General features: G+C 32.5%; 3 protein-coding genes across 9 annotated transcripts; all 3 read right to left on the bottom strand.

Annotated features, from left to right (window-relative positions):
* Positions 1–2,508: 2,508 nt before the first annotated feature.
* Positions 2,509–3,767, bottom strand: LOC112756024 (uncharacterized). Its single transcript, XM_025804414.3, has one exon. It carries the CDS (start codon positions 3,220–3,222, stop codon positions 2,728–2,730), a length of 495 nt encoding a protein of 164 aa, XP_025660199.1. The 5' UTR covers positions 3,223–3,767; the 3' UTR covers positions 2,509–2,727.
* Positions 3,768–12,698: 8,931 nt separating this feature from the next.
* Positions 12,699–16,840, bottom strand: LOC112756023 (uncharacterized). Of its 6 annotated transcripts, none has more exons than XM_072197797.1 (6): positions 16,599–16,840; positions 16,265–16,461; positions 15,494–15,586; positions 14,611–14,844; positions 13,999–14,450; positions 12,699–13,805 (listed from the first exon to the last, which is right to left on the bottom strand). In XM_072197797.1, the coding sequence occupies exons 5-6, from the start codon at positions 14,046–14,048 to the stop codon at positions 12,944–12,946; spliced, it is 912 nt and encodes a 303-aa protein (XP_072053898.1). In that variant the 5' UTR covers positions 14,049–14,450; positions 14,611–14,844; positions 15,494–15,586; positions 16,265–16,461; positions 16,599–16,840; the 3' UTR covers positions 12,699–12,943. The 6 variants fall into 6 exon arrangements, with proteins under 6 accessions (XP_072053898.1, XP_072053900.1, XP_072053899.1 ...); XM_072197799.1 differs by having other exon boundaries at positions 14,611–14,736; positions 16,599–16,836; XM_072197798.1 differs by lacking the exon at positions 14,611–14,844.
* A 2,113-nt stretch (positions 16,841–18,953) lies between these two features.
* On the bottom strand, positions 18,954–21,661 carry LOC112756022 (large ribosomal subunit protein uL1). Of its 2 annotated transcripts, XM_072197803.1 has the most exons (6): positions 21,587–21,661; positions 21,261–21,302; positions 20,902–21,121; positions 20,262–20,427; positions 19,740–19,945; positions 18,954–19,216 (listed from the first exon to the last, which is right to left on the bottom strand). In XM_072197803.1, the coding sequence occupies exons 2-6, from the start codon at positions 21,263–21,265 to the stop codon at positions 19,163–19,165; spliced, it is 651 nt and encodes a 216-aa protein (XP_072053904.1). In that variant the 5' UTR covers positions 21,266–21,302; positions 21,587–21,661; the 3' UTR covers positions 18,954–19,162. The 2 variants fall into 2 exon arrangements, with proteins under 2 accessions (XP_072053904.1, XP_025660195.1); XM_025804410.2 differs by lacking the exon at positions 21,587–21,661 and having other exon boundaries at positions 21,261–21,582.
* Positions 21,662–22,029: the final 368 nt, after the last annotated feature.

Genomic DNA, 22,029 nt, shown 5'->3' with positions numbered 1-22,029 from the left:
TGGGTTATATTTTAGATTTATACTTTAAAGAATTTTACTTTTATTAAATTTTGCATTCTAATTAATATTTTATAAAATAAGAAAAAACTATATATATCATAGTAAATCTTATTTTGGCGTTACATTATAAATTGCGGGAGTTCACAACTCCAACAAAATAAAAAGTTGTTTTAAGTATAATACATTTGCGGGGGTTTAAAACCCCCACAACCTGAATCAAAACTGCTGTAACATAGAACCATTGGAGGTCTTTAGAAACTGATGCAATTTAGTTGAAACTGCCGCAAACAGCGGAGGGCAAAAAACCACCGCAACTCTGAGTTCAAAATAGCGTGGGTTCCAAAAAAACTCCCATAACTTATTGTAGGACACCTAACTGCGTCATTTTACTAAACCGCCGTTACGCAACTTGCGGGAGTTAAAAACCCCCGCAGAACAAAAAAAAAAAAAACTCCCGCAAATTAGCGCCTTTTGTAGTGATTCTGGCACCACAAATGCTAAATTGGCGCATTTTGATGCAAGTATGCATATTTCTCACTTCTCGTAATATTTTAAGAAAATATTTTTTTAAAATTATATGAAATGGACATTTAGTGATTAAAATTCTACTAATTATCAATCATTTTAATAAATAATTATGTCTTTCTTTTATTGTATATTAACCTTAATTAATATGATTTGCAAATTATGTATATACTATATATCATTATTTGAATTAATTAGTCAAATATCTATAAAGGAATAAAACTTACAAACAACATTATTACATTGTCGTTATATTATCTTATAACACGTAATATTCTAGCATCCAAAATGCTAATGTAACACATTTTGGTGTTAGTATACATATTTGATATTTCTCTTTTCATATAATATTTTAGGAAAGTATTTTTTTAAAATTATACAAACATTAATATTTAATGACTAAAATTTTAGTGATTGTCAATTATTTTAATAAATTTAATTTATATATTTCTTTTATTGGATATCAACTTTGATTAATATGATTTGCAAATAAAATATACCGACATTATTATTTGATTAATTAATTAAATATCTATTAAAAATAAAATCTATAAATAATATCATTTTAGAAGAATAGAGAATGTAAGTAATGATCAAAAAATCTAATTTATCCTCCGATTATTTTCTAATACTTAAATGAGTAAAAGTTTAAATATATACACATATTTTAAAGCATTATTATAAAGATAAAAGATACCAAACTTTTTTTATTTAACAATTAGTAGATTAGTTAGAAAGATGAGTTAGAAGTTTTAATAATTTTTATATAAATTAAATAATAAAAAATAGAATTAAAAAATGCTACTAAACAAACGTACAAATTAAATAAATATTTTTTGTATATCATATGGGTACATAGTTAGTTAACTGCTAAATCAACATAATTATGTCTTTGTATATATTTATATGAATCAATTCACATTTTTTTAACTAAATAATTAGTTATTATAATAATTAAATTTGTTATAATAGAATAATCAAATTTATAATAAATAAATAATACAATTTTGTTAAACATATATTTTTATATACAGTAGCTAATTAATAAATAATGATTTATTTTTTATGTATATATAGTAAGCTAGTTATTTTATATCTAATCTAATTATGAATAAATAGACTTGTGTTTGTCCATTTTTAATTCGGATATATCTCTCATTTTTTCAAAGGCTTATCCTTGTTAAGTTTTTGAGATAGACCAAGTAACAAAGAATTTACCAGATATAACTGCAGCAAGCTAACTAAGAAATTAAAAGTAACGCACGATTATTTTACCGACTTATTTAAATGATGTGGAATTGGATAATTTTATTAAATTATAAATATTAGTTAACTAATAATTAATTATGAAGATATTCACGGTGGTAGTAAACTGTAAAATCAGTGATTTACTTGAAGCGTTGAAAGTAGCGCAAATAATGAGTCATAATCCTAATCTATTTCTTTGGGATAATAGAATAGACATTAGAATAATATCTTCATAGTCATAGTCATCAATTACTATTTATTAATCAACATAAATAAAATATTGAAGTTTCAAATCAAACCCACAAAATGGTTCTAATGGAGATAAACTGCTTCCAAACTATTAGTTGAAAAATAAACTTTTGTCTGCTCTGTTTGATTCTAGATTTCTAGTTTACACATACGCACTCCAGATCTATTATTTGTTTCCTCTGTTTTTTTTTTCTAAATGATAAAATTAAAAGGCAATTAATAATTTTTTATGTTATACTATCTCTGTTTTTCAGATTGATGAGTAATGTCTTCTTTAGCTTCTTAACTTACCCAGCATTTCTTTAGATCATAATAAATTCAGACAATTAACTTCTTAACATTTTTTTGAAGGATGGAAGTTTAAGATGGTAATCTAATCTCACTCTCCAAAAAGCATAAAAAACCACCCAAAAAAGAAAATTTTTCTAATGAACAAATCTGATCAATATAATGATCAAAACACCACCAAAAGAAAAAAAGAGAGAATGAAAAATTTTGCAAATTGTCCAATCAAAACATGAGAAAGAAACAGATACAATCAAATAAAGAATACAAAATCTCTACACAAATTCTCTCTTCATCTCAATTTTCCTAACTCACTACATCATTTAATTTCCCCATGTCTGAACCTCATCTTCAAATCATGGTATAAAAAAAGGAAAAAAAGAGAAAAAGAAAGAGGGTAATTGTTGATTTCGTAAGTTTTCAGAAAGCAACAACATTATGAGTCTTAGACACAGCATAACTCTTACTTCTTGGATACAATTCAGGCACACCAAAACCGCCACCAACACCACCGCCACCAACACTACCTTCTGCATAATCATTCTCCTCATCAATTCTAGCCATACCAACACTGCTAGATTTTGGTAACCCTTTTGAATTATGATGAACATGCTGATGCTGCTGTTTTAGGACATAATCCACGTCAATTCTATTAGCCAAAGTTCTAGCAGAAGCAGCCCTCATGAGCTCAGCAAAATCCTCATCATTAACTTCAGATCTTCTTGATGTTGCAGCACTATGGCTTCTAGACAAAGCTGAGAATCTGTTTGCAGCATCCATGGGGTTACTATAGTTCATGCTGTCCCCACATTTTGTTATGCTCCTCACATACATGTCCCTTGCTTTTCCAAGTGCCCTAATTGGCGATACCATGATCCTAACAAAAATGTTCTGACTCTGTCCCTTGCCTTTCATGACGACGATCTTCAAGATTCAAAATTCGATCAAAAGGGTCTCTGAAAGTCGAAATCTTTTTGTCAATTGGTAACTTTAATCGCTCAAAGATAAGATGACCAATTCAATGGCTAATGAGCCAAAGTGTGTGCCTTATGGTTTATATAGAAAAATAGAGAATTTTTCGGAATAAAAAGGGATAAGATTTTGTTCAAAAAAAGAAAGAAAGATAAGATTAATATTAAGAGAGAGAGTGGATTCTTGGGTAGAAAGTTTAGGGAGAGATTTTACTTTTGTAGGTGTGGGTATGGAAAAGAAAGTAGGAAACCATGTGAGCACCTTGTTGTATATATGGACTTTTTCAAAATTTTCCTCATAGCACACCGGATTCGGAATTTAAAACTATTCAAGATAAGATCAAAAACGTGTTCGTATTTTAATAATTAAATTATTTTTGTATGAATTCATGGTGTGGGTTTTCTGGTACAAGTAGTCAAAAATTGAATAGAAGCTAAAAGTTGCAAGGTCTTTGTACTTATGAGTAGTTACATGGCTTACAATAGTAGACTACATTTTTGGTATTATCTGTTCAACTTTTTGTTTATAGTAATGAATATAGTCAAAGGAATTATATTTATATTAGTAATTAATTAATTATATTCATAAGATGGAAGCAATAAATGGTTATAGTGAAGAATTTTAGGTTAGGCGCGTTATTAGACTATAGTAATCTAATTAGTATAAAAATACGAAAATATGTTTTGTTACAAATTTTTTTCTTTTATGAAAAAAATTAATCAGTATTCAATATTGGGGCCTAAATTCATTATTTCTTCTCCTTTGCTTTTCTTCCAAAGTACTATTTAAGTATTAATAATAACCCCCACCTTACCGGAATTAAAATTAATCGCTCTTCAAAGTTTATAAGATAAGATTTTTTTTCTTTCAAAGTTTATAAGCTAAGTTTTTTTTTTTTTTTTTGTGACATAAGATATTTTGATTAGACTTATTGTTTCAAACTTTCAATCAATGACAGTAATCAATGTCGAATGTCATGCCGAGATGCCTACCACTAACCACTATGAATGGGAAAAAATTAAAAGACAAAAAAGGCATATATATCATTAAAAAGAAAATCCTCCATCATAATTAATGTCAAAATTTATTTTATATATAAAAAAAATAATGATATTTTCTTCAAATATTGGTGTTTGGGATATTTTTTAGGGTTGTGAAGCCCTCAAAAACACTGGCCAACACGCAAGTTTTGTGTTGCTCAACACACAGCTTCCGTGCTGACGTATCGGCCATACAAGAGGCAAGAGGCAAGAGGCAACTATACATACTCAGCTCAACCTTCTCTATGCAAGAGACAACTATACATAGTCAGCTCATCAAGTGAAAGTACCTTTAACCAAGCAGCAAGTAGGCCACGTGTCTCCATCCAAACAGCAAGTAGGCTGCGAGTTAACCACGCTACGCCACGTGTCGGCCATCCAGACAGCACGCAGGGTGCATGTTAGTGCGCTCCGCCATGTGTCCACCATGCAGCAGCACACGAGTTATGTGTTGGTCTTGCTTCGCCATTTGTCAAGCATGGCATGTAGGCTGCGTGTTACCCCGTGTCTGCATGCAAGATGCAGGCCCCCATCCAAAAACAAGCGTCATTTATGGTCGGAGGTTGGGGGTTGATAGTGCCCGTGTATAATAAAAGTGGTGGGGCTGGGTTGATTGCTCATTATATTGTTGAGAGGTGGTGGGATTGGAGGTTCGTTGCCTTCCATTGTTGAGGGTGATTAGGCTTGGGTTTTCACTCCTTAGGGCTTAGGGTTTTGAATTAGTTTTAAGGTTGAGAGTGAGATTAGAATATTTAAAATAGTACGTACTTATATGTCTCCTGAAGATCATGTGATCAATTATTTAGGACATCCTAATTATGTAAGTTTATTATTTTTGTTTAATTTATTAGCATTTACTTTATTAACATTAATTTAGTAGTTTGCTATTATTTATTTGAATATTATTATTCTAAGTGTAATGTTAAATATTAATATAAATTATAATTAATGTTAATTTTTTCGAAATTAATATATATTTTTTATTATTTATTAGAATATGATATTTTATATTTTTAATAATTATTAAAATTAATGAATATTATTCTTTTTATTCTTTATTAGAATATGATATTTTTGTTAATTTTTAAATTAAATTAATAGGACATATTTTTTTTAAAAGTTTCTGGTATAATACTGTGGTTATTGTTATGTTATGTAAATTTTGATGATTAAATTAAAAAATAATAAAAATATTTATACATAAAAATTTGAATTTTATGTGATTTTTTATAAGAAATTCGAATTTTTGTAATTATTATTATTTTATTTTCTGTTAAAAGAAGTTATCAATTTATTCATATTGATATTTATTAAATTAATTCCTTTTGTGGTTGAACTTTACCAAGCTAATAGAAATCTTTTGCCCTGTAAGCTTGACCAACCAAAGACATGGCATTCGGTCCGGATTCTGGAGGTTGAGCAAGCCTTACGGACCATCGGATTCTACTGTGATTATGACTCTGATTTTCGTAAAGACGATATACCTGGGGACCACGCATTTCCTGTGAATCCATTTCATTCAGATAGCGAGTCAATTTAGGACGACTTTTTGACTTTTGTCGCAAGGCCGGATTCGCGACCATCGTTGCTCCCTGTAATCAGGCCATGTTTTCGTGTCGCCCAACGAGACAAACTCCACTCTGTAGACCTTTCGAATCTCTGACATCTTGTATACATTGCTGACATATACCTGCCAATCCAGTCGCTGGTTAGCACAGCACACAATAACATGGCGACATGGAAGTCGCTCCACCTGAAAATGCCCACAGTCACACCTCTGTCGCACAAGATCAACAACTAACACTTTTTCACTAGGCATTTCATGCACCTCAAACGCCTCATTTCTTCTATCAAACCGGTTCACAACGATGTTACCTATGTGCTGCATGTTTGCCTCTATCCGCTGAGTGGCAAACTGAGAGAAAGTAAATACAGCACGCTTGCGCTGGTAAGCCTCAGTACTCTTCTGCGTAAACAACTCGTTCAACCGATAATATGTTGCTCAAACTAGCACTAATATAGGAAGATTTCGAGCACCCTTCAACACCGAATTAATGCAGTCGACAAGGTTCGTCGTCATGTGACCCCATCGATGTCCCTCGTCAAATGCCAACACCTACTGGGGACGATCGATGTTGTCGCACCAACGAACATATGCCTCGCCTCGTTCTTGCAACCTCCTATAGTTGGCGTTGTACTCCTCCACTGTCCTTGAATACCCAATGTTGACCACAAGCTTTTGCAAGTACAGAACCTTGAATTCCCTCAAGAAGTTGCTGCCAATGTGCCGAATACAAAACATCCATCATGCTCTTGGAGGTTTCCAATCACCTCTGCTACGATTTACTGCGGCCCGAATTGACTCATAACGATCGGAGATTATCCCCACGCCGTCTTTTTTTACAACATGTATTCTTAAATTACTGAGAAAAAAGTGCCACGCATCAGCAGTCTCACCCTCTACGTAAAAGCAATCGGTATAATGTTTTGATTCCCATCTTGCGCAACTGCAACCAAAAGGCAACCTTTATATTTTTCGTATAGGTGGGTTCCGTCAACCTGAACTAGTGGCTTGCAATATTTGAAAGCTCTTATACATGGATAGAAACTCCAGAATACCCAATGAAGTATTCTAACACCGTCCACCTATTGACTCCCGTTATACAGGAGTCGGGTTTCTATTTGGACTTGTGAACCAGGAATCTTTTGAACCATCACCAAGAACCACAACGACAAAGCTTGGTAAGATTCTTTCCATCCACCGAAAACCTTGGCTATCGACTTCTACTTTACCAGCCAAGCCTTCCGGTAACTAATAGTGTAGTAGAATCTTGCCTAGACCTCCGCAATTATAGATTTGACCTTTATGGATGGGTCGGATTCAACCAATGGCTTCATAGCCTCAGCAATCATGTCCGAGTCTAACTTGGAGTGATCCTGTGAGATCATTCTCATGGAACACGTGTGCCTTCTGTTGTATTTCTGAATCTCCCAACAGGTTTTCTTCTGTATCAAGCTGGCTCGGATAAGCCAGTCGCACCCACATCCGTAAATCTTGCATTTGCATTGAATGTTTGTGGCTCGGATTCATAAACAACGTAATCGACTCCTCAGGAGATAGTGAAACTCCTAATTGCCGCAATGACTGATTTTTTTGAACCGTATTCCATTCCGATCCTAAATTCCCCATCCTCAAGATCAGCAACACCAATAAGAAAACAAATTTGTCGTTCATTGATCTGCTAAAACAAAATCAAGTAAACATACTATCCACTGCTCACGTACCTATGTTTGCATATTTGGGAAACTCCGGTACATGTATGACGTCAAGATCCAAGCTACACATAAAGGGTGGAACGTCCATTGGTTGACTAACTGGGCTGGAACCACTAAAGTTTCCCCCACTGCCTCACCTCCCCCATCGCCGTCCTCGTCCTCATCACCAGCTTTGTACGTAGCTTCGAATTCCTCATCGCTATCATCGTTCATTCCTAAGTACACCTCAACTCTGTCATCTTACACATCTGGGTCATGTTGAACCTCATCTACAACAGTATGCTCAAACTCAACGTACAACTCAATCCTCGGGTGTTGCACCTGAGTTTGCTAGTGAATACGAAACATCCGTTGAATACTTGTTTTGTCGACTATTGGCATAACCTCAAACTGTATCAGGCAGCCAAAAACGACAACCGGACTCCTGTAGAGAATGTTTGTCACCCTCTTTACAATATCAGCCTCTATGCTTTGACAGAGCCTGTACTGTAGTTCCGCAAACGTTATAGTGTACGGAACGACAAACGAAAACATATTCTCACATGCAAAACTCACACCTTCATACGTATTTTGCACGACCTCACCGTTGTGGTAAACCACTATATTTGTAGTGCCCTCCATTGTATCGACCCTGGAGGAAAACACTTCTCTCAGAATGAAGCAAAATAGTTACGAGCTTTGCTTTTTATAAGCAGAAGACTCACTTTGCAGGCTACATGTTGCTAAACCATCCAACTAACGTCCGCCATGTGTGGAACACGCAACCTGCGTGTTGCTTGTCACGTAGGAATCACACGTCATGCGTGTTGATGGATGAGCGCTACGTGTTAATACAGAACTTGCGTATTGCTTCAGATTTGAACACGTGTCTTACATGTGGGCTGCGTGCTGAGTTAGCATATTATTTACATATTGTGTCTACATCTCTACAACGTCCACCTGTCTATATATATATATATATATATATATAAATGTTCATTTCTAAAAAAAGCACACAACTTTACCCATATTTAAATTCTGACTAATTAATATTAGGGAGAAAAACAGGAGTTGAAGCACAAACAGACGATAGGCTTAGCTTAGAAATTTTAATATTGGTTTTCTTATATCATTATGTTTTTTGTAGAATGAAAATTAAGAGAATAAATTGATAAAGTTTGTATATGGAATTGAAAAGAAATCATTTTTGCAAACATTTGGAACGTGTGCATTTTAAAATTCTATTACAAATAGTATATTTAAAATTTTGGAGTGCAATTTTTTGTAATAAAAAATAAATAAAATTAGCTAAAAGTTAATTAGTTCCCTTTTCTAAGAAAAATTTTGAGGTACGGATGTAAGACCTTAAAAAATCAAAATCCAAGACATATTATTTTGAGATATATTACTAATATTGATAAGATAAAAAAAATCTAAAGTATTTAATTGGAAATCCATTAAGTTGCTTTACGAATTTCGTAACCATATGACTCAAGACTCGTACATAAAATTTTCACTCTGTTTCATCTCATTCAGGTTCACAATCTCATAAGAAAAAAGGGAAAAAAAACATTAGCAATTCTTTTTCTGGAAATATCCCAATATTATCGAATTAATATTTCTATTTCTAAGAGGATCTCGTGTGATCAGTACTTTATTTCTTCGCATCCAACACTGGTCCTATATATACCATAAATACTTATTTTTTAATTAGTTTCACCATCTATTTTTATTTTTTACTATTTGACTAGAAAATTATGGATCTTAGTCCTTTTTAATAGAAATGATTATATTTTGGAAAAATAAATTTTATCTATATACATTTTTTAATGATATAAAAAAATTTGTGTATTACTTTTTTATTAATTATTTTTAATGTAAAAATAAAAATATAAAAGATATGTATATAACTTTTTTTATTTATTGCTTTTGTAGTTAAAGGTACTTTTCTCTCAATAGGTAATAAATATTGTTCTATGGTGACGTGTGATTTGCAAATTATGAAGTGTGAACCATCAATGATCAATCTGGAGGCGCCACTTGTATGTTGTATCCTTAGTCAGAACTCAGAAGGGATTATAGAAAATTACACTTTTAATGATATAATATTAATTTGTTCTATTAATAATTATCGTTCGATAATCAATTTGATTATTAACTCTTAAAATAATTATTTTAGTATTTGAACTTTTAATCATAAATTAAGTTAATCTTTTCATATAACAAGGGAACTACTAATCTACTATTGTAAACGGTTATATTTGTCAAGTTTCTTTCCTATATGTCCTGTAACATTGAATTTTTCACTATATAAACTATGTATAGTAAATTAATTTGCATAAACTATTAAAAAGGAAATCGATACTTCATTGCCTCATTTTATTTTAATGTATACTTTTTTTCATAGAACAAATAAGTATTAATTATTAGAACACCCAATTGTTAATATTTAATTTGTCTAAAATTTGATATACATAAAAATAAGACAATATTACATTTTAACTCTATTAAATTAATGAAGTTCAATGCTTATTTCTTGTTTTTGAAAAATAAAATCCTTTATAAAAAAAATTATGGTAAGTGTAACAAAAAAACAGACACTAATAATTCGTCATCGCGTATAAAAATACTCAGTGCAATTATGTATCTTTTAAAAATTATCCATCATTTAACTTTCTATAAAAAACAAATAACTTTTAAAAAAGGTGAGTATTTAAATTAATTAAATAATATTATTTAAATTAAAAGATAGACTAAAAACTAAAAATTTAAAAGATCAGTAGCATTTTTCAAAAACACTCCGTTGACATCTTATAAAAAAATCATTATAATCATATAGACAAATTTGATTATTTATTTATTATATATTGATTATTCTATTATGATAAATGTAATTATTTTAGTAGTTAATTATTTAATTAAAAATGATATAAAATTAATAATAATAATTTAATAATTTATTTTAATATGTAAGTAGTATTTTTACTAACAAAACCTACCCAAACCCAATCCCCTTACGATAGAACCATTAGGAGGAAGAGTCCCAATAAACCCTGGAGGAACAAATAAGTCTTCACTCTTTAGTTATTTATGTTATTTTATTAATGAAAATATTTTATTAAACTATTATTGAAAATCTTATAAATATAAATATTTAATTAAATAATGATATAATAGTTGTTAATACTATAAATACATAATACATAAACCCTGAATTTCAATTATTGGTAACATTTTGCAATGTTCTAGTTACTTAACAAATAAACAACATCACGGCTCTGAGTGAAGAAAGTTAAACGAAGGTCTTCTTAACCTTCTAGAAGAAATCAAAGCATTAATTTCCCATGGTAGCAACTCATGATAGTAACATTTTGTTTTGTTATTAATATTAAAATTCTATTAGTTTGAATTGTTATTGACCTATTTTGTCATCACGTTTCAACCAACAACTAAAGTCACCTACTGAATCCTGATTATTATATACTCATCAATCTAGAACAATTCAGCTGAATTTGTTATACTGTCATATTCCATAAGAAAATTCATGTCATAATTATTTGCATATATATGCACCCCCTTAAAACACTTATTGAGGGTTAATACTTAAATTAACCGCATACTAGATTCTGAATGAATATAGGCGCCATTGAATTTGATATTAAGCACTAAAATTAAACTAGATAAGTGTATAATATTTTGAGAACAACTCAAGTCTTGTTATATTATAAATCTCGAGTTCAAGTCATGTAATATATGGGGAAAAAAATAGTTGTAAAGAAAAAAGGAGCACAATGAAGTTTGTTTATATAAGTCAAACAAAATTGATTGCATATGCAAAACAATGCTTTTTATTTTTAATATGGAAGAGAGTGTGAGGGTGATATAATGTTATGGAGAATAGGAATGCTTTTTATTTTTCTTGCATGTAGTGTCAGGGGGCTGAAATCGAACCGAGAGATTTGGAGCAAGGAATTCGGACGGTCCGATTAGAGAATATCTACAAAGAAAATTATTTTTTAATAAAACTCAAAGGGTCCGTTTTGATTTTAGAAAAGAAAAAAGAAACAAAAAGTCCAAACGGAGGGTCAGTTTTGATTTTAAGAAAAAAAAAAAAAACTAATCGGACGGTCCGATTAATTATTCCTGAAGTTCAAATTTCCCATCCCTCACAACTCGGACCATCCGATTTGGTTACCTAATTTTTTTTTGCACAAAACTCAGATGGTCCAATTTCTTTCACCAGGTCTCACCGTTTCAGCCAAAAGATGCCCCACATCTATGTATAGCGCCCCTATAATCTATATCAATGCATAACACACATATGGCTGGCATATCTAAATTAATGAGTCTGGAAAAGAAGTGTGTAATCCTGCGTTTTATTTTATTACTTTATTTGTTAGTTTAGCCATCACCATAAGTCACTAAAGCAATTGTTTATTGTCTATTTATACTTTTCTATTGTTCATATATATATTATTTAAAAAATTTTGCATTGGACATTTTTATTTCTAAAAAAATTTTATTACGTTGAAGTTCTGAATTTTATAAAAATAAAATGTATAAGTCTTTAGGTCACACTTTTAAAAATTTATTTATTCAGATAAAAATAACAATTTTAACTAAGATAGATATTTATGTCTTACTTTTGTAAAACTCAAAGACCTCAATATAATAAAAAAAAAAATTGAAGACAAATATGTGAAATACAAAATTTTTCAGAGATATATATATACCATTTATGGAAATTAAGGAAGAAATCAATATATTTGACATAATAAAATTTCAATTTATTTCAGTTATTTGAGTCCTAACTTTGTCTTTTTCTGGGATGATTTCAGACACTTTTGTTGATCCAACTGAGCTCCCATCTTCTCACGGCAATTTTTTTAATATATTAAAAGAAAACTATAGTTTAGTAAATACTATCCAAGATTAGACGATTCTAACCGATTTTCCTTCGTCAAGTGATTTTGAATTATATGTCGATTCAATTATTTTTTTCTGGATAGAGAATTATTCAATAAGAGGATGCATCATGTGTAGGAATACAATTCAACAAAAGTTTTTTGATCTCGTGAATAAAGCATACCAATGAAGTTGTAGTAGATATTTTTTCACTACATGAAAATTAAATTGGTTTTTACGAAGTTTTATTTAATTGATGTACATAATTAAACAATTTGAAGCCACAATGAGACACTGCAGTTAGCCTACTCAATCAAATAAATTAGTAAATTACCACTTCCAGCAATGTATCCCTCAGGATGACATATATGGATCAAGAATGGGGCTCATGATTCAGAGCTTTATTCTTCTGTTTGGACAGCAAAGTATTGTACATATCTGAAGACTCAAACATCAACTGCCATTTAATCATGTAATAGTCGAATCACTCGTAGTTTAAGCTTGAGTTTCCTTGCTTCATTTGTATACCCTATACTACAAAGACCATCAATAACAGCTCTCTGGGTAGCCCTTAAGATCCGAAACCCAGAATTTAGACACAAAACCATGATCTTGGAGGCACAAAGGAACCTTCTAGCCCTACAAAGGTTGTGCACTATGATGGTATACGTGAAAGAGTCTTTAACTTCCATCGATTCGAACCATTTCATTGCATGATCAATATGACCTGCTTTACCCAATCCATGAAGAATACAGTTATGCGCAACCAAATTGTAACCAAACTCCAGTGAGTTCATATAAATCAAATGCTGTTTTGCACCTAAAAAGTTGCCTGCCTTGCACAATCCATTAATTATAATCGTGTGTGTATATTGATCGCATTCCAGACCTTCTTTCTCTATCTCGCCTACTAACTTCATGGCATCATCTAATCTTCCTTGTCTGCAGTAAAGATTTATCAATGTATTATAAGACACTAAATCTGGTTGAATACCACTATGCTGCATCAGCCTGACGATTTCATCTGCTTCTTCAATCCGCCCGATCTTTATCAGTGCAGCAATCACTGTGCAGTATGCATAGCCATCGAAAGTGTACCCTTTACTCCTCATCTCATGCAAGATCTCTAACGCTTCGTCAAACTGCCTACACTGGAAGCAACACTTCATAACCGTTGTGTAGGTAATACAGTTAGGTTCATAACCTGCTTCCTTAAACTCCCTAAGAATCCTCCTAGCTGTCCCCGTTCGTCGAGCCTTGCTTAGTCCATTAATAAGTGTGTTGTACGTCAACACCTCAGGAATGAATCCATGGCGTTGCAAGTTCCTGAACAACATAATAGCATTGTTAACATATCCATTCTTACACAGCCCATTAATCATGATGTTATATGTAGCCGAACAAGGATGCAGCTCACTAAGCGCCATCTCCATAAAAACACGATTCGCCTCATCTGGTTTCCCAAGCTTGAACATACAATTAATCAAAATGTTATAGCTCCAAGCATCAGGGTGTATACCTGCTCGAAGCATTTCGTCGAACAGGTCCAAGGCACTCGACAACAAGCATTTCTTGGCAGCCCCAGAGATCAAAGAATTGTAAGAAATAACATCAGGGGGTATCCCTGCCTCCCTCATTCGACTTAGAACAGAATAGCCTGTGTCGACGCAATCCAAACGACAATACGCATCTATTAGAGTGTTGTATGTGACCACATCAGGGAGCACGCCCAATCTTATGCCGTCGATTATCACAGCTTCAGCTTTCCCTACTTGCTTGGCTTTGCACATTGATGCTATGCAAATGTTCAATACCTTAGTTGATAACCTCGCAACCATAATTCACCAGCACCCAAAAAGGGGCATCATTTTATCATAATAAGCTTCCCATTTGCAATACGAGAATTGAGAGACCAAGATTTCATCCACAGGAGCGCCAAATACGGATTCGTGTACACTGGAAAATTTACATCTGCAGTGCAGAAGTAATATGATAGAATAGATCAATGAACAAAGAAATTAAACAAATTGAACTCGTTACACTAATATGTTAGCACATCAAAGTCATCAATATTCAATAATCCGAAAAAAGAGAGAGGCAAGGAATTTGATTGAAGACAACAATACGCTACCTGCATGACTACGGGCACAGCGACGACGGAGCCAGAAGTGGCCGCCATGTCGGTTTCTGAGAGAGAGGGCCGAAGAGGAGAGGGGGGGGGGAGGCGGGAGAGAGAATCGAGGGAGGCTAATTGCCACTGGAGAACAGGTTGAATATTTTGATTATTTTCCTTCTCGGGTTTTACCCGGTTTAATTTCAACCGGACTGATTCTAAGCCTAAATCACCAGATCCCGGCTAGTAGAGCTGAAAGTGAGCCGAGTTAGACCAAACTCAAACTCGACTCACGAAAATTAAGCTTGGCTCACGACTTGACTCATTAAGCTCTATTTCGTAAGCTCAAACTCGACTCAACGAAAGTTCAAATAATAGGAACATAATTTATAATTCTATATCAATAAATTATAATCTATATACTAAATAAAATAATTATTTTATTTAGTATAACCGTTATTTAATTAAAATAATTATTTTACAACAAAAAAATAAAATATAAATAAATATACTAAAATATAATTATAATCTAACATAAATCTTAAAATATTATTCAAATTTAAAATAATATAACAACCAAAGTCTAATGATGTTAATAAAATTTAAACCAAGGTTGCGAGAACCGGACCGGTCAATAAACCGGTGAGGTCACTGGTTCAATGGTTCGCTGGTTCGACCGGAGTTCAACCGGGATTCAACCGGTTTAATTAAATATTAAATAAAATTATTAAAAAACCTAGGAAGCGGTTAATGTGATATAAATAATTTGGTCAAAGAAAAATTGTTAGCAAGAAAATTTTAGAAGAATGAGCATGGTGCAAGAGGATTATAAAGGATAAAAGAAAACAAATGTAGATTTATTTGAATAATGATATTATACTGTATTTTACCATTCACCAACCTGCCTATAGAATGATATAAAGTACTTGGCAAGCTCAATAGCAAAGTTCTCAACAGAAAGTAGTTCAGAGCACTCCTTGGCTTTTGCATATACCTAGCAATATTTTCATAAAAAATATCAAAATTGAACAGATATGATGATGGAAGATGAAAGACAAATAGCATATGCAAGCAAATTCCTTGTTCTTTAAGTTTGTAGACAGTAATATATACCCAACCTATAGCATGAATTCAGGGTTGTAAACATTTTATGTGATCTGAGTTTAAATACTGGTATTATATTATAAGCATCTAAGATAGAAATACTTGCAGTTCTTGTATTTCCTAGAAGTGTAAGCAGAAAATATTGGTCTCTAATCAATATCTCTTTGTATTTCTGTCTATTTCTTTCTAGAGACAGGATCAAATCAAAACAAACCTAACATCATATCTATTTAGCCACTTCTTGAAAAAATACAATTGAAACCAACAGAAGGTACAAAGCAGCATATGAGATTCAGACATAATTGTTTTGTTAAAATGAGTAGATCAGACGACAACAACAGTTTATAACATTTACAATAGATCTTTTAATAGACTAAAATATTAAACTAGTAAAGTTCAGAAAAGCAAATAATTGATTTTAAATCCCATCAGAAAGCAAACAGATTCGCACTCCAAATATCAACATACAAACAGATAGATATCAGAGCTTAAAATGTTAACTTTGGATAGTGGTACAAATCACGCAGAAAATTACTAACACAGAAGAAGAGAGGAAGAAGAAGGTTACAGTGTTCTTCATGGTGTCAGTGGCAACGATATCGGAGTTATCATCACGGAGATAAGAGTTGACACAATCAGAGAGGAGGCTGATGCTGACTCGCCACTCCACAACGTAGTGTTTTCCTTCCTTCGTCTTCCACACGCGAGCCACCCTTACCCTCTTTTTCACATGCCTTTGCTCGAAGTTGAATCCCTCTACTCTTTCTGCCATGGGAAACAAAATCATGAACAGATAACAAATAAATCAAAATCGCAAACAAATAAATCATATAATCAAGCACAGAAAATCAGAAGGCAGCGAGGAGGACTAAGTGAATAACCGAACAAGAACAGAGTCTTACCGGCGGCGAGTAACGGCGGAGGAAGAGGAGGCGAGCTCGGCGATGACGAAGGAGGAGGCGAGCTCGGCTACGAAACAGGACACGGTGGTGGTTGCGGCTTTCAACGCCGTCGCTGCTGTCGCTGCGGGATGCGGTGGCGATGGCGGTGCTGAACTGCTGATCCCAGATCCCTCTTCTGGCTTGTGGAGTTGTGGGTGATTTCTGCTGAAAGGATTAGGGCTTCGTTAGGCAATTAGGCGTTTAGCCTTTCTTTTTTTTTTTTTATTTTAAAAGGAAAAACGACGCCGTTAGATCTTTTTCTTTCTTAACCAAAACCCGTTAAAAAATCGGACGGTTCACCCGGTTCACCGGTTAACCGCCGATTTAACCGGTTTTTTGTTAAACGGTTTCTAACTTTATCCAGACCGGCTAAATGACCGGTTTCCAGTTAATCCGGTTGAATCGGTCAGTCCAGTTCGGTTTTCAGAACCATGATTTAAACTCAAAATCCAAATAACAAATAAAAATATCCAAATATGAAATGTTTAAGTAAAAATTTCTCATCAATAATCAAAATCAAAAAAACTTACTATAGATTTACTACATTGTAAATTCACCGCATTAAAATCATCTTCACTTTTATTTATACCATCTTCAACAGAAGAATAAAAAAATGCACAAATGAATATTTTTTATTAATCCTATCATTCATAATTAAAAAAAATATTAAATTAACTTAATTAAATTTATACTTTTCTTTATTGAATTAACCATTTTTAACAAGGTTTAACATAAATTAACAAAATTTTCCAATTTTAACAAACTCAGTACAATAATTAACAAAAGAAAAAAAAAACTCGAGGCATTACTTTCGACAAGGGCAGTGAACAGAGGCTTGAGGGAGAGTGACGAACGACGGAAAGCTGACGACAAACATTGGCGAGCTAGCGACGCACACGACGGCAGACAACAGACAAGAGCTACAGTGCAGGACTGGGAGATGCTCACGTTGGCGAACTAGGAGAGGGTCATCGAGCATGACGAACCAAGAGGATTAGCAAACGAGCACGGTGAGACAGGAAGGCGGCGCGGCGAGCAGCTAGAATGAGACGAACGACAGCGCGATGAGGCTAGGGTTATTTTAGATAAACCGGCGGGGTCCTGATTCAGTTCAACCGACCGTGAACCGATCGATTCATCGGTTTCAGAATGATTTTTTACTAACTGGTCCAATTCGATTTTTAGAACTATGTGTAGAACCCTAAATTGCTTTGGACGAATGAAATATTCTGTCAAAAAATGTTATATGTACAAATTCTTTTTAATTTTTATGAATTAAATCTAATCAAGTTGAACAATAAAATTTAGGTGAATAATGAGTAAAAATAATGAGAATATTTTTTGTTAATATTAGACTAACTTAATTAAACTTAATTTACAAAAACTTGTACGTGCAGCATTATTTCATTTTCGTCAATCAATATATGATCTATTTTTGCCCAAAACACTAATTTTAACGAAACAATTACTTGGAAAAATATTTTATATGTTAAATAGCATGATAAATTCTTAAGAGTTCAAGAAAAAGAGTTTAGTAACCAATGGTTTTAAGGTGAACGAATATGTGATCTTAAAATTGTATTTATTTTTTTATACGAAAATTCATTTCTATATTTTATATCCCTAACAATATTATTACACTTCAGAATATTTTGCTCGAAATATAAAAAGCACAAATGTGTCTTTATTATTATAATTATTTTAAAAATTTGTTTATATATGAATTGTTTTAATTCGTAATATATATTTTTAAAAACCTTGTTAATTATACACCAAAATCAACTACACTATAAAATATACATTAAAATATAAAATATATACTAAAACTAAATTAAACTACATATATATTTTTACACAAATATATAATGACTAATTGATTTTAGTACTCAAATAACATTATTGTTTTAAGAATATATGTCATTGATATTTTCAGAATACTCCTGATATTTATTATTACCAAGGGTGAAATTTTAGAATTTTTTATTTTTAATATTGGAGTGGTAGTGGTGTTTTTTTAAAATGTGGATTGTTGGGATGTCGTTTAGTTAGAGAAGCAGAAATCGGACCGTCCGATTTGTGTACTTCCAGAATTTTGAAAAACACCAAAAATGACAATGTTAAGGTATATCACCACTTCTACTTCCATAACCAAAAAAATTAGCCGAAATTTTACCCACCTAAAAACAGATCCGACAAAATTAACTACAGAGTTCCTCTCTTCATACTTTTAGAATTTGAGAACATATTTTTAATAATATTTTAAGCATGTTAGATAATTACCCATAGAACATACTAAATAGGGGATAACCCACAAACTTATCAAGAAGGAAATTATATAGTACGCAAACAGGTTCAGCTCAAAAATAGGATCCAATGTTCGTAAGCACATTTTAAGAACCATGAACTAAAGAAACTAACAAAAATTTCATCCAACAAAACTGTAACAAGATGAAAATTGCTGCCAAGGTATTAAGCTACTTAATATATTAAGCAAAATCACAATTTCACTGAATATAAAAGATCCTTCAAAACACACGGTAGGATTTTCCCATGGTACTCTTCAGATACAAGCACCTAACCTGAAATCAGTAATGGTTAAAGTTAGATGATTAGCTAGATCAAACCCGAACCAAATATTCCAGGAACATAAGGAGAGAAGAAAATAATTTCACATGCAGCACCTTCAAAGGACAATAATAGTAGAATAATAAAAATATAAAAATTGAAAAGAACTCATTGTACTTTTGTAGCATATTGTTAAATATATATTTAACAAAGATGCAAATTGAGTCAACATTTAACTAACGTTCCATTTACTCATTTTCTGACCCATCACTTCATTTTGATCAGGCACACTATCTTATGGTAATGAAGTAACGAGGTAATAAGTCTCAGAATGAATATAAGGAAAATCAGCCATCCAAATATTACCCGCAATGAAAATGCAGATTTTTTTTCCTTAAAAGTTGAGTGCTGAATTACAATAAACCCATCATACATTATAGCAACAAGACAAGTTGTAAATTTCAAAGGGGTGAAAAAAAAGCCAACATAAAAGGTAATACAACAATGACAATATACTATGTTGTGCATGATACTCACATTCTGCCAGTTCTTTTTCAACAAGGACACAAGGAAGTTAACGCTCAGTTGTACGTTTTGGAAGATTTGCTTTTCCTCCATGCTTACATTGCCTACAGCTACTCCCATGCAGAGCACCTTCTTAAGCTGAAATTTCACCATAGCCTTGGTCTCATTGACTTTAGACTCGAGGGATTCTTGGTGGGTAACAAGTGTGGGGAACTTTCCTGCAAAGTCATGGGAATTAACAAGAATTAGTGAAGATAATGACTGAGATTCAAAGAGCATACAACATAGCAATTCCTTAAAACAGACTATAAAACTACATATTGTGCAAAAAGATTTTATCTTTCGAGGAGAGGGGAGGGGAGGTGAGGTGGATGAATAAACGAGATAATAATTTAGTTTTAACAGTTAACACATGTAACAAATTAATGCCAAGAGAATATATAAAAGAAGGCTAAAATGCCACACATAAAATGGTCTAGAATCAATTCCTAATCATTCTCAAAAGGACATGTTTTCTAAATCAAAAGTACATGCCTGCCTTGTTGAGACCAGGACCCAAGAGACGAGGAATCTGCTTAATGACTGCTTCAGAAGCCAAGAAAGCATGATATTTCTTCGCAAGTTTCTTCACCAATTTCTTATTTTTGTTAAGCTTCTTCAATGCTTCAACATCCATCCAATCCAATCCTATTTTCTCTGCCTGCAAATTATAAGTTCAATCAACATAACGAACATGGAAACAATTACACACAAGCAACACCCTAAAAACACAACCAAAATATTGCTTCCATCAAATCATAAAATGTCATTGCTCTCTTTAATTGCAATCATGTAACGAAGCATTGTGTCATTTCAAGATACTACTTTCATACAACAAAATGGATACCACAGCGTTTGAAAAGTCATTCAAGTCGAGCAACTCATTTACACACTTCAAATCCCAGATTGTTAAAAACGTTAATCTTAAGCCAATAACCTCAAATTAGTTAGATCATTTTCGCAAAAAATATATATATATAATTTCTATGAATCAACAGATTCTTTCATAGTTCAATACACATCAAGGGTCATGTATGACAATAATCAATTTACAAAGATGAAAGTAGCTACGATTTTTTTAGAATTAATAAGTGTTGATTACAGCAACAGAAAATTAATTGGAAGATAAGCTTACCTCTTCAACATGCTGAGCATCACCAAGCATGCAGATTTTCATCTTGGGCCTCGGGATGTGTGGCAACTTTACAGAACCGCTGAAACGCTTATCCTTTTGTGGGTCATAGTTTTTGAGTCCAATTTGGAGCTCAATGGTCTCAACAAACTTCCTATTCTTCTCTTTGGAATCAGCCACTATCCCAGTGATTGCTTCTCTCAGTGCATCACTCTGAAGCTTACTACTCAGTTCACAAACAAACGCATGGAATCAATACTCAAATAATCAATTAATTTAACAAATACAAATACCAAAAAGTTAGTCAAACATTTCATCATTCCATCTCGAAATACGCAAGTAAAGGTGGAAGCTGAATTTACCTCATGGTTGAAGCTAGGGTTTTGTGGGATCAAGAGCTAAAACTGCGAACAAAAAGGAAATGGAAAAAAGAACAGTCAGTATTACAAAGAATAAGTAATCCAAATCAAAATCAAGATCCAAAAATGAATATTTCTGAAAAAGGTGAATTCTCTGGTGCTTAAGGAAGTTAATTTCCGAGTGTGCCGAAATCAATGTGGAGTTATGTAAAATTATTCTTTTGTCCTTATTTTAATTCCGTTCCTAAAAGCTTCGCCATACTCGTTCCAACGACACCAGAGAATTCACCATTGTAGCATTTGTGTGGAGAAAGAAAGAAAGAACAAACCTGGCAGAGGCGGAATCGCAGAGGAAGACTAGGGTTTCTGGATATATATGGACTTTTTTGGGTTTTGTTTGGGCCAGTTACACTTTTTCTTGGGTCACGCCCGTTAAGACACGCTTTGTTTTTCCCCTTTTTTATTTTTCGTCCACTTTTAAGCTCTACTTGGTAAAAAAATCAAAACAAAACAAAAACCTATTAGTTTTTTTTTTCAAATATTAAAAAAATACAGTTAAATTAACAAAAAAATTGCCCAAAAAAAAGTTATATCAAATTCCAAAAAACTTCTTTTATTAAATCAAGAATCTTAATTTCTAAAATACCTCCAATAATAATAAAAGCAAGAATTCTTTGACAAGAAATTTAATAACTAAAGAATACAAATCATATAATAATAATTTTATATACTCCTTTTTATTCTCTTGACAAGCGAATACTAAATATCCATC

This window comes from Arachis hypogaea, chromosome 6, assembly GCF_003086295.3.
Source record: "Arachis hypogaea cultivar Tifrunner chromosome 6, arahy.Tifrunner.gnm2.J5K5, whole genome shotgun sequence".
Classification (NCBI taxonomy): Eukaryota; Viridiplantae; Streptophyta; class Magnoliopsida; order Fabales; family Fabaceae; genus Arachis; species Arachis hypogaea.
This window is presented reverse-complemented; position numbering and strand designations above follow the sequence as displayed.